We start from the raw sequence: 18,375 nt of genomic DNA, 5'->3' as shown, positions 1-18,375 counted from the left end.
TGAAAAATTCTGATAATGCTTGCACAGCATCACTCCGCTTATTGGACCAATGTGATACACTGCTCTAATCAAAATACTCATACAGTGGGTAAAATGCACATTTGAATTTAAAGTGACGTCCACTTTCTGTCCCATAAGACATCCACAAGTTTGGGTTACCCCGAACTCAAGAGCATTGTTAACATTGCTTCTGTGCTCATGAAGCCTGAGCTCTTCCAAATGCAGATATATCCCAACATCAGCTCACATTGCTACAAAAAATAAAATGGGAAATCCACAATAGGAAGGAGGTTGCATTATATTTGTACCACCATCTGCTGGCAATCTGAAGCAATGAAATAATTCTAACTTGATTCCATTCCAAGTTGAAAAAGATTGTTTTGCTTCCACTAGCAGTGAAAAACAATCAGCCACCTAATGGCGCAGTGGGGAAATGACTTGCCTAGCGAGCAAGAGGTTGCTGGTTTGAATCCCCGCTGGTATGTTTCCCAGAATACGGGAAACATCTATATCGGGCAGCAGTAATATAGGAAGGTGCTGAGAGGCATGATCTCACACTGTGCGGGAGGAGGCAATGGTAAACCCCTCCTGTATTCTACCAAAGGAAACCGCATGGCTCTGTGGGCACCAGGAGTTGACACCAACTTGAGGACACAACTTAACTTAGCAGTGAAGCAAGAGCAGATGGCACTAAGAATATAATGCAGTCTCCTTCTTCCTAGTGTGGATTCCCTGTTTTGTCTTATTGTAGCAATTTGAACAGATGTTCCAGCATCTGGAAGATCCCCATGTTTACTTGGAAGTATGTTCCAGCAGTGGGACTTACTTCCAGGTAAGCAGCCTTCATTTCACACCCCTGATGCTGATGTAGAATTTCTTGCTACCATTGCCCTCTTCTTCCAAGTCTTTAATATAAACTTTAGTGTTAACTTACTCATCAGTATTTGTCAGTAGCTGCATCTCAGTTGGCACCATGTGAAGTTTATTCTGTTGTATAGAAACTGAAAAAGAAATATTTTTAAATACTTCCTTAAGCCATACAGAAAGAAGGACTGCTATTCAAAAACAATGAAGTGCTAAATTCCAGCCTTATGGAATGACATGAACAGAACAAAAAGGGGTAAAAGAGTACACACCAGCATCCAGAATACATAGATTTAGGACTATGATTGCTGCAGTTGGCAGTTGCCTCTGATTGCTGCAGTTGGCAGGAGGGTATCTGTGGCCCTGACTGCCATTTGAAGACCCTGCATCTCAGACTCTCCTCATGGCTCCACCATGGACTGAGATTCAGTTGGCAGAAACTAGAGGCAAGGTCTTTTTCAGTTGTGGCCCCTTGGCTTTGGAATGCCCTCCCAGAAGAGCTTCACCATGAGGTTTTATAGACAGGGATTTATGCGGTGGGGTATCCGAGAAGCAAATCTGCTTCGCAGCAGATTCGAGACAGTTTAATCTGGGGGATTAGGTGGACCATTCATATGGCCCGCGGCTACTCCCTTACACACTTCAAAGACAACCATTAGCGCTTAGCAGAAACATCGAGGTTTTTTCCAAAGGCCACTTGGTTGGTTGGTTGGTTGGTTGGTTGGTGTGAAATAAAGTCACATTTTCTAATGACCTAATGATACTACATTTTGCGTACACAATCCTGCCACTACTTTTTACACCAAAATATGCTCAGTGGAAATTTAATTTATTTTTAGAACAAATTCTGAATATCATACTTCCCGATTACCTACAGATACCAAATTTTGCACCAGCAATCCTGCCACTGAAATTTAGCTGAATATACTACTTTTTACACTGGAGTATACTGGGGGAAAGGCTTTTAAAAATATATTTTTAAAAAGAAATTCTGAATATAATATCACATTTTAACTGTTATTGTTCTCAACAGATTTTTAACACTCAATAATTCCAAAACAACATCATGCCCAAGAGAAGCAGAAGATCTTTCTCAGGGTAGCAAATTACATAAACTGTGGCTTAATTTTTTACCTGGAATCCAGAATACTTATGAGTTTTATTTATTGATATGATGGCTCAGTGAAAGATTTGATTTTACCTTTCCCCCACAATCCTTATACGTTACTAAATTTCCAGCGAAAGGCCATGATTAGGATCACTAAACAGTAGAATGCCCTGTTGCTCATTGATTTGAACAGCACAAGTGCTATTCGGACCTTGAATTTCCCAGTATAAATTTTTCCATTTGGAAATGTTGCCCACTCCTATCCATTTCCCCACATTAAGACAGACAGAACATCACAAGGAAAGTACATGGAGATCAAAGTCTATGGACTCATTCACTCTGCTGTAGAAGCCATGTTAGTCTATTGCTGCTCAGTGAACCAGAGACTTTTTGCAGGATCATGTTTGACACTTTACGAGTCAGCAACTCTGATCTCATGACTTAGTGAAGCAATGCAAATGAGCTCAGTCCCATGACCACAATAATAAAGGGGAAGGGGTTAAAAAGGAGAATATTAATGCACTGATTATGTGGATCTCCCCTCCTTTTCCCCCTCCATTTTGGAATAATTCACAACTCATGTTGCATATAGGTCAGCATGATAAAGACACATGTTGGGAGCAAGAATGGCTTGTGAGCATGTGCAAAGTGCTTCTGCATGCACACCGCAGAGTGTGTGCTGAATTTCCATTCCCAGGCAGCCCTTCTTGCTTAAATGAAGTGCTCCTTGAGTCCAGAGGGTCCTTTGAGTTTGTGGGGTGGCTTTTGGCACCCCCTCCAATAGTTACTAGTTGAATATGGGGCCTTGTGTAACACCCTCCATCCTCACTCCCAGGAGGTCTTCCAACCCTCTTACACATTTCTGAAGGCTCTGGTGTGCCAACTGTGTGCCGACTTCATTTGTTCTGAAACAGCCAGTCCAATAATATATTGTCATATTTATTAGTTCCAAATGAACCTCACCAGCAGCAACAAGAGATGCTACTTGATTTAACCTCTAGCAAGCTAGCAGGAGGGCTGAAATATGAGGAATGACAACTCTAATGTACAAGTGAGAATATGAACAACATTTCAAAAAGACATTCTCCAAAGTCAACCGCCCCACTTCTAAAAAAATACCCCCCAAAATGAATAATCAGGGACAGTTTTTTACCAGAGATGTATAAAAAATTAGGGACAGTCCTAGTAAATAGAAACCATTAGAGCATATTATTTGTGGTGGGGGGGGGTTGCCACTGGGAGGAGAAAGCTAAGGTCCATGCTCATGATTAAAAGTAAAGTTGTGCCCCCAAGTTGGTGTCGACTCCTGGCGACCACAAAGCCATGTGGTTTTCTTTGGTAGAATACAGGAGGTGTTTATCATTGTCTCCTCCCGTGCAGTATGAGATGGAGAGCTGGTCTTGTGGTAGCAAGCATGACTTGTCCCCTTAGCTAAGCAGGGTGCACTCTGGTTACATATGAAAGGGAGACTTGATGTATGAACACTGCAAGATATTCCCCTCAGGGGATGAAGCCGCTCTGGGAAGAGAAGAAGGTTTCAAGTTCCCTCCCTGGCTTCTCCAAGGTAGGGCTGAGAGAGAGTCCTGCCTGCAACCTTGGAGAAGCCGCTGCCAGTCTGGGAAGACAATACTGAGCTAGATAGATCAATGGTCTGACTCAGTATATGGCAGCTTCCTATGTTCCTATAATGCCTTTCAGCATCTTTCCTATATCACTGCTGCCCAAAATAGGTGCTTCCCATAGTCTGAGAAGCATACCAGTGGGGATGCGAACCAGCACCGTCTTGCTCCCTAGGCAAGTCATTTACCTGCTGCACCATTAGGAGGCTCACATGCTCATGCTTAGCCCTTTAGATAACAGCCAATACCCAAAGTTAACCCCTTCGAACTGAGCAAAAACAATACCTTTTAAAAGTGGCGACACTCTCATCCCTAGCAGAGGGAAAGCGACTGTTCCAGTTCAGCCCAGCATAATGTCTTTCTTCCTATAAATGTTGCGGCTGTCTCCCAGCATTTTTTCCCCTTTGTTTTTAAGCTTGCTGTGTGTCTCCTCAATACTTACAGAATACATATGGTACAGCCAAGAATATAGCCACATAAGCAAAGGGCTACTGTTATACAGGCTCTTAGTTTGTCTGTCAAGAAAATTATTTCTGTGTTATATTGGATCACTGCATTTAGGTGACGCAATGGATTCTAAGATAGAAGTGGGCATTAATTAGCATGGTTGCTATTGGGAGCTCCGAAACAGGGATGTAGCTATAACCGAGTGGATGGGCCCCCTAGCACCACCCCTCCCTATTCTCTGCATTATCTCCCTTAATCCAAGGGGCTGATGGGGAGAGGGGCCCTCTCTCCCCTAGCTATGCCCCTGCTCCTGAACTTGCCTGAAGTAGCTCTTGCCTGAAGTAACTTGCCTGAAGTAAAGTGTGCCATCGGGTCAGTGTCGACTCCTGGCAACCACAGAGCCCTGTGGTTTTTCTTTGGTAGAGTACAGGAGGGGTTTACCATTGCCATCTCCCACACAGTATGAGATGATGCTGTTGGAGATGAACTTCCAGTGCATCGACCTTTTGCACCAACTGTCCTAACGACCACTAGGGGCATTGGGAGTAGAGACAGTGAGTCGGGGTCTCCCTATCTGTCCCTACTCTATGACCCCTGAACTGACTCTGCAGCACTTCCTGTGCTGAGTCACAATCCTCCCTTTCCTCCTAGAGAGCAGATGGAAACATCTCTCTCTCTCCTTACCTTTCCACTATGTAGTCTTTTAGATTAGAGATAGGTCTTTCCTATCTAAGTGTATTTAACCAATAAATATTTAGTGTTTAGTCATACAAGGATCTCCATGTATTTTTCTCTAAACAGCTGCAATATCCAAACCATCCTCTGCTACCTACTCTGTAACTGAAGTGTGTGCTCATTCCTTAGTGCTCTGCTGTTTTACCTATTGTGGGTAAAAATCAACAACCTCTAACAGATGCCTTTCAACAGCTTCCTATATCGCTGCTGCCCTATATAGGTGTTTCCCATACCAGTGGGGATTCAAACCGGCAACCTCATAATTGCTAGGCAAGTCATTTCCCTGCTGCGCCATTAGGGCGCTTTCCAGACTAGCTGCTCAACAGCAGCAAAATGCCTCTGTTCAGGCAAGTCGCATTTGAAACATAAACAGCAGGGGAAGCGGTCTTGCGGAAACTAACAACCCCGGGGGGAAAACAACTTTCTTACTCTGGATATACGACGTCCTAGCTCTATATTGCAGCGATTAAATTCAAAACAAGGCATTGGGAATGCGAACGGCACCCTGCTGCCCGTGTAGGGACTGCCGTGTCACAACTCAGGAAGTGTGGAAGCACACTTCCGAGATACGACGTGACTCCATTGTAGGGTCTAATCTGGAAAGTGCCTAGGTCGCTGTAAAAGCTGCCATTTTGTGACTGGCTCTCCCTCCCCAAATGACCATTTTGTGCTGATGTCTCTCAAGGCTCTGCAGCAGGGGTAGATGTACCTTCCAGAAGCCGGAAGTCAGCCTACCCCGATCTAAAAGAAAGAGGGGTGACATTTAAGGGGGAAATTGTGTGCACACATCTTTAGCTGATATCTGTGGTAACGATGCAGCCTCCCTTCTTGACTTACTTAAGGTTTACTGAAGGAAGATATTTACCATTCCTGGGCAGGCAAAACAGAAGGAGAGAACCATGCCTACATTTCCCATGTTCTTTGCATTTCCTTTTGTGCCCATCTGTGTATATTTCCCCTAACATCTGTCAGAAGAAAACAGATGCGCGTGTTTCAAATTACATGAGTAGCATTTTTTAATTTCAGTCTGCTACATCAGTGTTCAAGTACAGTGTCAAATTGGTTCCAGATTCATGGGTAATGAGAAACAAAACGACATTCTGAAATGTTCTAATTTCAGGGGAAAGGGAAGAAAGCTACTTCAGCCTTAATTATTAATATATCACAGGATGTTTTTTTAAAAAAACCTCCAAGAATGAAACCTAACCAAAATGACCTGGATGAAATATATTCCCTTACTTCCATGGAACTATTGTAAGAAATTTATCATACCTCTCTGAGATTATGAATTTCCTAGCACTTTTCTTCAGGGACCTTTTTAAATAAAAAAAAATCTTACAGAGAACATCACCATCCAGAAAGGCAATCACTGAAAATTGCAATAAGAGAAATGGTGCAGTCTGAAGGTATGGGACTGGGATCATCAGTACCAGACACACGATTCAATAATCATATTAAGACTGCAGAGAAACTATCTTTGAATGAATGGAGTGCTCTGAAATTGTCCAGATTCACTTAGGACACTGACCTTGAGGAAAGTAAGTCTGAGAGGAAAGAGGGGTCGACCCTGGCTTGGGTTCCCACCCCTGACAACAGTTCCCAGACACTCCCTCAGAACAGTGCTGAAGTTCTGAGGACATAGAAACAAAGAAGTCAGACCATTGGTCCATCTAGCTCAGTATTGTCTACACAGACTGGCGGCGGCTTCTCCAAAGTTGCAGGCAGGAGTCTCTCTTGGCCCTATCTTGAAGAAGCCAGAGAGGGAATTTGAAACCTAGATGCTCTTCCCAGAGCGGCTCCATCCCTTAAGGGGAATATCTTATAGTGCTCACACATTTAGTCTCCCATTCATATCAAACCAGGGCTGACCCTGCTTAGCTAAGGGGACAAACCATGCTTGCTACCACAATACCAGCTCTCCTCCATAAGGAGAGAACCACATGTCCTCACATGCAACTCCAGTCCCTTCCCTATTTTCTTCATTATCCCGCCTCACTCTGAGGGGCTGCCAGAGGCAGAGTGAACATAGGCTCCCTCTTCCCTAGCTATGCCCCGGGCATTGGTCCATTCAGCTCAGTACTGTCTACACAAACTGCAGCAGCTTCTCCAAGGTTGCAGGGAGGAATCTCTCTCAGCCCTATCTTGGAGATGGAACTTGCAACCTTTTGAAAGCAAGCAAGCAGGCAAGCAGGTGCTCTTCCCAAAGCTGCCCCATCCCCTAAAGGGAATATCTTACAGTGCTGACACACATATTCTACCATTCAAATGCAACCAAGGCAGACCCTGCTTAGGCAAGGGGACAATTCATGTTTGCTTCCAAAAGACCCAGCTCTCCTCCCATTTTCTCATGCAGCTAGGTGCCCAATAACACTGGGAGGTCATTCACACAATCAAAAGCTGTATGCCAACCAGGTTTGGAAGCTGTGTGTGCTCTCAATTTTTGTTAGTTTGGAAGCAATGTAGGAAGAAAACCTGGGTAGAAGTGAATGTGTGGAAGCAAGGTAGGTTTTCCACCTACCTTGCTTCCACACTATCACTTCTACCCAGGTTTTCCTGTTAGGTTGCTTCCACAAACAAAACATCCACAGCTCTCAAACCTGGCAGCTATTACCACGATCAGGGAAAATTGGGCTAGGAAAGCCTAGCCCGATTTTTCCTGATTGTCAGAACCACTGCAAGCCCACTGGTTTTAGAGCGGGTAACCCACTCAAGAACCCCTGCCCCAAAACCAGGTTTGCGGAGCGAGCACTCCGCGAACCTGGTTTCTTAGATCGTGAGTAGTAGTGATTAGTAGTAGTGATTAGCCACGAAATCACTCACGATCCACTCACAGATCGTGAGTGATTTCTTTGCTCTAAGAAATACCTTTGATTTCTTAGATCAAAGTGAGCAGCTTTGTGCCATACCTATTCACGAGTAGACCCCCGGAGGGGCGGCAAAAAGCCGCCTCCCGACTCCGGGGGTCTCCCTAGTATGCCCTCTGTGCTCGCGCAGGGCATAATGGGGCTTCCGGGGACCGTGCAGCCCCCGAGCTCCCCAGCCCCCGCTGGCTCCGTCACTGATCCAACAATCGTGTGGGCGGCCGCCCAGGACTCCCTCTGCATTCATCTGTGGGGAGAGTGGGCTTAGCCCACTCTCCCCACAGTTTGGGGGAAAGCGGGTCTCATGGATCGTGAGACTCACCTCCTGGTTGCACACACAGCTCCCAAACCTGGTTAGAACACAGTTTTTGATTGTGTGGGTGACCTGCTTGTTTACACAGAACTAGAGCTCTAGTCAAGAGGACCATTATATCTGTTCCTCCCATTGAGGGGGCAATATAATCAAATTTCCACACCCTGATGAGAAACAAAGTCACAGAAGAGTAAAGAAGTGAATTCAAGGTGGCAGTGAACAGCCATTATTAATGCGGTTAAGCAATCAGGGTTCTAATCTTGACACCATCATCTCCAGAAACACCACTTTCTGCTTTACAACCAGTGGCTGGATAGCAGCTCTTTGACTATGGAACAGTCTGCCTCATGAAGTTGTAGGTTCTCCTTCTCTGGAGGTTTTTAGGCAGAGGCCAGACAGCCATCTGTCAAGGATGATGCAACTGTTGCTACCATTTAGCTACAGCAGTTGTTTCCTTATACATATTATAGAAGTGACACAATGCTGTCCTAAAGCACTCAGATCTAACAGTCCAATCCTGTGCTCCAAGGTGTGATAGAAATCATTATATGATCATGCACAAAACTTTCAGTCTCCCTTATGCCAGTACTGCAAACTAGGCCTGACACCTACACTGAGGAAGCAGTTGTTGATGCTTTTTAACACATGCAAGATGAATATCATATGGTCCAGGTGCACTGGACCCCCATCAGGAGAGAGACCTCTGGGAAATGGGGGATATGAAGAAAGAACTACTCATAATATGAAGAAAGAAGCAGAACTACTGAAGGCTCTTTGCAAAATACTCTATACACTACTACAGCAACCCTAGTGCTTTAATGTTCGTTCAACATTGTACTACCAAAATCTTTTAGAAAGGGATTTGAATGAGATGTTTTGGTCGAACAGGCCAGGCCCATAAACAGCGGGGCGTCCTGGGGCGTCCATCCATCCCTAAGTTTCTCCACTCACCTTAGCCATCTGTTGTCAGTGCTGCATGGGTTCTCTTTTTTCTATCCCGGCAATGGTCAGCAGCAGCTCCTGCTGCACATGCACAAGCATCCAATCAGAGGCTCTCCTGCATTCACTGGGAGCCCCTCCAGTCGTCAGGGCAGCTGCAGGGAACTTCTCCTACTTCCTCCAGAGCACTCTGCTCCAGTTGCCAGTTGCCCAGGGAGGAGAGAAGCAAAAGGAAGCACCCTCCAATGGTGCAGATCCTGTTGAGGTTCCCCCCCTCCATCATACTGAACTCCCCCACCAAAGCTAATCACTCCAAAATATACAGTATTTACTTGAATCCAAGACTAGCTTTCCCCCAAGTACTTTAATGTTAGAAATGGGGCAGGGGGTTCATCTTAAATTCAGAGTTCTCTTCCTTTGGCGTAATATAACCTTTTTAAAAGAAGTAATCTTAAATTTCCCATTTTAAAAAGGTTTAGCTTTTTAAAGCTAAAAATTACCCAAAAAGCTTTTTAAAAGGTTCACCCATTTACACAAAATTCAGTCATCTTCTCTTTTGGTCGAAACAGCCAGCCCAAATGCTGTTTCAACAAAAACTTTCAGCCATTTTGCTTTTTTTGTTTTGAACTCAAAACAGAACACAAAATCCATTTTGTGTATGTCGCTAGCCTACAATTGCATACACTATCACAAAACAAGTGTTTGTAGGTGGGAAACAAACAAAAACCCGCACATTTTCAAACAATACGAATACGATGACAAATATTTATATACCACTTTTCAACAAAAGTTCCCAAAGTGGTTTACATAGATAAAAATAAACAAATAAAATGGCTCCCTCTCCCCAAAGGGCTCATAATCTAAAAAAGAACACAAGATAGACACCAGCAACAGCCACTGGGGGGATGCTGTGCTGGGGATGGATAGGGCCAGTTGTTCATTAACAACATGTACATTTGCAGATTTAACGCTGAAAAGAACCTCCACAACAATTCAGCAATTTGACATAGAGGAAGTCACATTATTAATAAGCTTGAAATGTGCCAATCAAGCCTACCTTGGTTTTCCTCATCCCCTCTGCTGAAATCTTTAGATGTTTCTTTATCCCCAAAGAGACTCTTCAGGACAGCAGTTGCAATTGGTAGCATCATGGCAGTGGAGGCTGTGTTACTCAGCCACATGGACAGGAAGGAAGTTGTCAACATCATGCCTAAAATGAGCCTAGAATAAAGAAAGGGAATGAAGTCTGGAAATCAGAGATTTACAGGGTTATTTTGTTGTTGTTGTTGTTCCAGCTGAGAAAATTCCATACCAAGACCTCGTAAGATTAATCAGAACAAAGCAGCCTCTAGTTAAATTCTGTAAGAAGGCCCAAGCCTATACAGCTGGGATAAATGCTAATCTGATTTCAACAGCATTGAATTAGTTGGATTTCTTTGCTCCTCTTTTACTAGTCAAGGGGGGAAAGTTAGGAATGTTACTTGCACTAGATGAGGCCTACAAAACTTGTGACACACCAAGCTGAAAGCAGCTCTCTAGCCTTGTGTTGTGACCCTGCCAAATGCTGATAACCCTGTTCTTGCAGATCCAGACACACAGCAGAAACAGAATGCTTCCTGGGACTGCTATATATGGCTAGTTGCTCATATGAACATATGAAGCTGCCTCGTGCCAAGTCAGACCACTGGGTCCATCCCTAACCTCTACTGACTTGGTAAATAGGCACCATTATTGGCTCTCTTAAATTAAGCAACTATTCTGTCCCTATTTGATCCAGTATGGCATCCCTCCCAGTGTCTGTTGCTGGAGACTCTCTTGTGTTTCTTTTCAGATTGTTAGACCCTTTGAGACAGGGCCATCTTCTCATTACTCTTGTTGAATAAACCATGTTGATATTCTGTTCTGGGCTGCACCACAATCTCCTCTACGGCCCAGACCAGGTATGCCTCAGACTTGGGACAGCTCCCAGAACAATCAGTCAGGACCATGGCCAGAGCTCGCCAGGAACTGCAGGAGTTGGGTTCTGCAACCGGGAGATGTTGCTCCAGCAGTGTCTCCCAAGAGACCGCTGGGCTTTATAGTCTGCTGTTAAGGCTCAATGACTCTATCCTGCTCTTCCATAGGCAAGCCCTGGTGTTTAGAGAAATTGGCCCTTGCCCAATTTCACAGCAGTATGCTTTAGCTACATTGTGGGGCATCCACCATGCCTGGGGAGATCCTGAGAGGACTCTTCTGACTCAGAGGATGTTGGTAAGACAGTGTCTTCATATTTTTCGTGGGGTTGCTAGTTAGGGATCCCTAATTCACCCAATGTGAGGACTCCCTGTTGCTTGAGGTCACCATGCATCACCTTTCTTCCTCTAACCCTTTGTCCCATACCCCACCTGGGGGATTCCAGGCTCCAGGATAATGACATTTGAGAACCTTTTTTTGTTGAAAAGTGGTATATAAATATTTGTAATAATATCAAGGTTAGAGCTATCTACATTGACAGACAGCAGCTCTCCAAGGAGGCAGGGATATTTCTCAGCTCTACCAGAATACACCAAGGACTGGATCTGGAGCCTTCTGCATACAAAGCAGGTTCTCCGTCACTCAACTCTGGTCCCCACTTCACTGCAGTAACTCTCCATACACTAGTCTACTACTTGGCCAGCTAAGTGCCTGGGACACGGGACAGCACCTTTGGCAGTCAAGCCTGGCACAAACCTTGCAGATTATCAAAGGATTTTTATTCCTGACACATGTTGAATGGTTAAGAACTCTTTTTCAATGCTCATTTCTCATTAATGCCTTATGTTGAATCACACAGGTAATTCTGCTCAGTTATTCTGCTCTGCTTCTGACAGAACAGCTATCTCAGTAATGTTATATCTGGAATTTGTACTAAATGACTTCTGAGGAAAGATTTGGGTATTTTTAAACTACAAGAAATGTGTTCATGAAACATTTCCATTCTCCATAACTGAGTTTTTCATGGACATGCTCTATCGAGTATAATCATGTAGGCAATATGGATCTCAGAAAGATAGTTAATGACTGTGCACAATTCTAAATATATTTACCAGAACAAAGGCTCACTCAGTTATTCCAAGGTAAACCAAGTACTTAACTATGGCTGGACTGTGCCCCCTGTTTTCAGGTTTTTAATTACTGTGACCAGACAGTTGATTGACCCACCCCTTTTTTTCCAAATGCATCTTTAAAATATGCATGCCTAGCATAGGTTAGACTCTACCTTTGCTTGCTTGCTTGCTTGCTTGATTGCTTACCTATTTATTTATTATATTTCTAAACCGCCCCATACAAAAAAATCCCTGGACATTAATATTATGTAGAATATTTGTATACTGCTTTTGAACAACAACAACAAAAGCTATCAAAGCAGTTTACATCACAAAAGAGTGGAAAGATGGTTCCCTGTCCCATGCCTTAGATTAGAACATTTAAAAGTAAAAAGCAAAGCTCCTAGACCCTTAGAGAAATTATATAGGAAGGAAAATCCCACCAACTATGGCAGCTTCAGCCACACCTGGATGAAGTATCTACTCAAGATCTTGATCTGGCAACCTTACAAAAGCAGTGGAGTGGCAGAGGAACAAGTAAGGAGGTCCTTCCCTGCTTTTAAAGGGAACCACTCCACACCCCGCTGCCAGCTGCATGAACAGCTCCTGCACATCCCTACAGTCAAACCCAAGTTCAGTCACTTCATCAGTTACCTGGCTGGCTGGACTCCCACGAACATAAGGATTCTCAACGCAATCCTGCGATGCAGATTCCACTCTTCAATGGCAGCTGCCATGATTAAGCCACTTAGAAAGAGGAAGTTAGTGTCTACAAAATACTGGGGGCAAACTTTGTTGGCTGGAAGGACCTCTAGGAATGGGAAGAGAACTATGGGAAGAAGGGCAGTCACGGACAACGGCAGGGCTTCAGTGCACCAGTAAAAGGCCATCAACAGAATTACATAGAGGCATTTTCCTTCCTGTAAGGAAATCAAAAGAGAAAAAGGAAGAGATAATATTACATATGGTTCTTATAGCACTTGGGAATCTGCAACACCCTTGATAATTCTAATCTTCATATCCGTATCTTATTTGTTGCAATATCAACTTCACAAAGCAGGTAGCCATTTTCCTCTTCTTCTTCTTCTCTTTTTAATAGATGAGGATTTGAGGCTGACATATCTGTTTGCCCAAAACATCTCAGTTTATTGCCAGCCTCCTCTCTGGAGGAAAGGTGAGTTATAATGTAAAGAACACACAAAAATATTCAGCATGGAAAAAACAAGGGTGATCTACCATTGTGGGACAGCCATTAAGATACCTCTTCTTGCATTCACACCATCAAAATACTGTGTGCAAGAGAGCATAACCGAGAGGCTGTTCTCAGTTGCTATCAGAGTTTGCAGTAGGTCATAGTCAAAGAAGAGGCCATCTCTAAGGATGCAACCTCTGCAGGTTGGTAGAACATTTGGACACAGATTCGCTCCATTCTGATGCATGACTTTGGGACAAAGCATATGTGTTCAAACTTCTTCCAACACTCACAGGAGCTTATTATATATGGTGCTCAGTCCTATTAATGTTCTCGCTAAGATGATTTTATTATTGTAACCCAAAGAAAATATTGAAAGCTTCAATCTGAAATGGAAATTAATGGGGGTGGGGGAGAGGGACACACCTCTTTCTCTGTGAACCTTTTTTTTTTCAGGTAAAAGCAGCCCTCAGTATTATTTGTTGATATTATTTCATGTTAGAGAAAAAAATATCCTAAATGTGTTCTTATATCAAACACATTGATATCCCTGAAAAATGCCTGGGCATGTCTCTAGAAAAAAAAAAATCCCTCCTACGATCAGAGAGTGGATGTTGCCATTCCTGGAAGAACAGAATTGGATAAATTGACTGTTATCCATCGACAACCTGGATCATTTTATTTAATGAACCTGGAAGACAAATGGACTTACTGTGTATATTGTTCACTGGAATGTGCATTATGAACATAGAGAGCTGGAAAGAAAGTTGTTTCTATAACAGTCTTGTCTCTGTTGAAATGAATGAAAGTCTTCTTCTGCATAAAATTAAAGAAGAAAAAGCAACCATCCACACTGCTTTTTGCGCTCTGAGGGAAGCAACATAATATCCCACATATCCCTGTGGGGGTCAAATACAACTTGGAGTGGACAATTTTGATACGAAAACAGGCCTGTAAGGGAAGAGATAAGCATCGCTCGTCCTTCCCTAATGCAAACTTCCAGTCCAGATTGCAGCTCCAAGAAGGAAGGGAGGGAGGAAGGAACGAACAAACGAAGGATGGAAGGAACGAAGGAAGGAAAGACTCTTACATAGTCTGACCCTTAGGAAGGAAGGAACAAACAAAGGAAGGAAGGAAGGAAGGAAACACTCTTACACAGTCTGACCCTTAGGAAGATGTATGGCTGCTTCATCCTATAAATGCAAGAGGCAAGTGATAGGAAGCCAACTATCTTATGCTAAATCAAACTATTGCTCCATTTACCTCAGTGTTGTCTATATCAGGGGTTCTCAAACTTGGATTCCCAGATGTTGGTGGACTTCAACTCCCATAACCCCCAACCACAATGGCATCTGGCCATTATGGCTGGGGATTATGGGAAATGAAGTCCACCAACATCTTTAAAATAAAAAAAATTATATCCCGCTCTTCCTCCAAGGAGCCCAGAGCAGTGTACTACATACTTGAGTTTCTCATCACAACAACCCTGTGAAGTAGGTTAGGCTGAGAGAGAAGTGACTGGCCCAAAGTCACCCAGCAAGTATAATCGGGAGACCCATCAGGGGACCCAAGTATCATTGGGGGACCCAAGGTTGAGAACCCCTGGCCTATATGGACTAGCAGTGTTCCTCCAGGGTTTGCAGATGAATAATCTCAGCCTCAACTGGGAATGCCACATGCCAGGGATTGAACCTGGGATCTTCTGCATGCTAAGCAAATGCTCTTTTATTGAGCTATGGAGCTTTCTCTGAGAATTTGTGCCTCAATCTTACCCTTCTGCCACCTGGGTTAGTACAGACATACTTTCCAAGGATGGTGTTAAGAATTACTGAAACAGTAGAACCATTCCCTTGTTCCCACTCCTCAGGCGTTTAGACTATGCATAGGAGGAAGAGCAGGACAATGTCTGGTCACACACTGACTGTTAACATGCCCAGCCATGAACCCTTGGCAGCCACACATTTGGAATCAATGTGAGAGGGGCTCTGTATGGATACAGCTGTACTTGTGTAGAACTCCTCTATTCCACTGGGAAGGGAACCTGTTGTATTCTGTCTAGTAATCCTTTATGTCTTGCTGTTGAGAAGTGATAATGTAGAGAGTGTAGGGGGTGGAGACAGAAAGGAAAGGGGAGGGAAAGAGAAAGGATACAATGGAGTTGTTTCTGAATAGATCTTTAGTTAAATCTACATCAAATTACTTTGTGTTTATGAGGAAAGCAGCTATAAAACAGAACCCTAATCATGAAGGAATCCCAACTGCATGAAATTAGGAACATAGGAAGCTGCCATATACCAAGTCAGACCTTTGGTCTGTCTAGCTCAGTATTGTCTACACAGACTGGCAGCGGCTTCTCCAAGGTTGCAGGCCGGAATCTCTCTCAGCCCTATCTTGGAGATCAGTTACCTGGCTTGGAGATGCCAGAGAGGGAACTTAGAGCCTAGATACTCTTCCCAGAGCAGCTCCATCCCCTAAGGGGAATATCTTACAGTGTTCACATATAGTCTCCCATTTAAATGCAACCAGGACAGATCTTGCTTAGCAAAGGGGACGAGTCATGCTTGCTACCATAAGACCAGCTTTCCTCTCAAATTCTATGCATGTGCACCTTTACACACATAAGGCTCTTCTATTCACCTGTTATGTTCAACACTTGTGCAACAAGTGCACAGTATACACAGGTACAAATATGTACACAGGTACAGCTATTCACACATTATGTTGAACACAGGTTCAGCAGTACACTTCCTAACAGTACCATGCATTGGAGGGGCCTATATCCACATTCATTAATAAAATGGACACAGGTACAGTCATTCACATAAAAACATGTTTCAGTGTCCAGACGTCTTTACACTTGTACAACATAATATCTGAATAGTGCTACAGTAATTAATACCAAATGCACAGCCTGGAGGCATGGCCAGTGGTGGTGTCAACATGAGCAATATGGCCGGCGCACACAGATATGCTCCTCCTCCATGTATGGGTAGAGCCAATCTTCACAATATATATGCAAAGTGCTTTGAACACTGAAAAACCACTACACAAATTCTATGCATGATTACTGTTAAGGTACAAGGGAGCCACACCATTTGTGGTTTCTGTTAATATTTCTTTCTTGTTTAGGTCTAGGGCAGCCAAATGTTCTTTGGATGTGGAGAAACCTTGTGAAAACAATTTCCACCACTGCTGTACCCATCACAGAAGCACCCGCCATCACACTTATGGTATTCACGTCTTCAGACCATAACTGTGGAGTGAGTGATGCATCAGGGGTTGGACTTCCACACACTCTCAGACTGGTGTACATGAGTATATTGCCCTTTTTTTTAAAGCATCTGAAGAGAGCTTCATTCACGCAAAAACATGCAGGAACGTACAGACATCTGGATGCAGGTACAACATAGTGGCTGAATACAGCTTCATAAACAGAAGTCTGAGCAGGGGCGTAGCAAAGTTGCAGTGGTTCCGGACAGGGGTGTAGCTAGCCTGCTGGCGGCCCGTGTGTGACCGCGGTAGGCTCCCCGATAGCCCCGCCCCCTGCGTCTGACATCAGACGCGGGGGCGTGGTCTGGCTCCCGAACGGAGTCTTGAGGCTCCGTTCGGGATCACTGCAGCAGTTTAACTGCTGAAGGGGCCGCGCGGCCCCTTTGGCGGTTAGACGAAGCCTGGTGCTGTGTTTGCAGCGCAGCCCAGGAGCAGCTCTTCCCTGCAGGGAAGAGCCGCTTCTGGGCTGCGTTGTGAACGCAGCACCAGTCTTAGCTCCCAAAGGGGCTGCGCGGCCCCCACTCGGGAGCTAAACTACCGCCCCCGCGTCTGACGTCAGACGCGGGGGGCGTGTCAGGGCCGCTCTCGCAGCTCCTGATTGGCCACCCGCCCGGGTTCTTTGAACCCGTTGGCCCAATGGTGGCTCTGCACCTGGTTCCGGAGACAAGATTTTAAAATGGGCCCCTCGCTGCCTTCCTCTCCTTCTTCTGGCCCCATGTCTCTGCTAACTATCCCAACTACAGTTACAAGGTGTAAACAGCAGCAGAACCAACTAATACAACAGTATCAATGAAGAACTCTAATAATTGCACATATCCCAACTCAAGTCCTTGAGCTCCATAACTTGCAAGTTCCAGCTATCTGAAGGCACCAACCGTATTATAGTTATACTATAAGCAGGGTGGAGGGCAGTTATTGTTTGCATGGCAAGCATGCCCCTAAAGCATTGTCTGGTAATTAAGCAATAAATGAATAAGGTCATTCCACTATTTTCACTTACCCCCACTATATTTATTTTATTTATTAATTTATTGATTTGATTTGATTTGATTTTTATACCGCCCTTCCAAAATGGCTCAGGGCACTATATGTGCACCTGTCTGAGATTATACTTCATGTACCCAATGGTGTGGACTGTACTCCATGAAAACTTGTGCTATAATCCATGTGTTAGTCTTTAAGGTGTGTCACAAGACTCGTCATTGTTTCTGGAGAATAAAGAGGTCCTGGCAAAAATAGCAAACAGATGAAACCTAGAATAAAGCTAATGTGGTCAGGAGATTCTCATCCAGCCCCAAGCCTCATTGAATAATGCAGGGAAATTAATTAATTCTCAGCCTTTGCTTCCTATCTGTAAAATGGTGCAACACCAACCATAGACTGTAGACACATTGCAGCTCTAACTACATGAAGTTTGAAGAGTTATCCCTACTGTTATTACCCTTAACAAACTCCCTAGCCCTGCTACCCTTCCTACCATCCCTCTATTCTCTAGGCTCAACTCTTGCTCCGCTCTCCCTACTATTTTTCTCTTCTTGTCACTACATCAAGCAACTTCCTCAAACCAACCTCCTTTCTCACCAATCCCTGTCACCCTTCGCACCAAATTCCTCCCTCCTTTGCTCCTTCTGCAATGGTCCACTTCTCTCTTCCTACTCTTAAAATAACCAAGACCTCAGCGATGTTGCAACATATCCTTTGCTTTTTGGGCCAAACATCCTTTCCAGTTAAAACACTAATAATTATGTAGTTGAGCTGGGAGAGGTCTCTGCCTAATTTAATAGCAGCGTTGAAAGCTAAATAAACCTCCTTGTATAGAGGCAGTATACCTTAGAAAGCCAGAAGCTAGGGACAAACACCAGGGAGGGCTATTACTTTTGTGCCCAGCTTTTAAGTTCCACAGAAGCAACTGGCTGGCACTGTAGGAAGCTGAGTGTTGGGTCACAAGGACCGTTCATCTGT

The 18,375-nt window shown here is 44.2% G+C and overlaps 1 protein-coding gene across 2 annotated transcripts in view; it reads right to left on the bottom strand.

Moving 5' to 3' along the window:
- SLC13A3 (solute carrier family 13 member 3) overlaps nucleotides 1–18,375 on the bottom strand; it is a 92,171-nt gene that overhangs the window by 47,290 nt on the left and 26,506 nt on the right. For both annotated transcript variants that reach the window (XM_053250850.1, XM_053250851.1), the window contains exons 2-4: nucleotides 12,606–12,871; nucleotides 9,944–10,107; nucleotides 935–1,001 (exon numbers count right to left, since the gene is read on the bottom strand). In XM_053250850.1, the coding sequence (XP_053106825.1) occupies nucleotides 935–1,001; nucleotides 9,944–10,107; nucleotides 12,606–12,871 (497 nt within the window). The remainder of the gene's footprint in view (nucleotides 1–934; nucleotides 1,002–9,943; nucleotides 10,108–12,605; nucleotides 12,872–18,375) is intronic.

Source organism: Hemicordylus capensis, chromosome 4 (assembly GCF_027244095.1).
Source record: "Hemicordylus capensis ecotype Gifberg chromosome 4, rHemCap1.1.pri, whole genome shotgun sequence".
Lineage (NCBI taxonomy): Eukaryota > Metazoa > Chordata > Lepidosauria > Squamata > Cordylidae > Hemicordylus > Hemicordylus capensis.
This window is presented reverse-complemented; position numbering and strand designations above follow the sequence as displayed.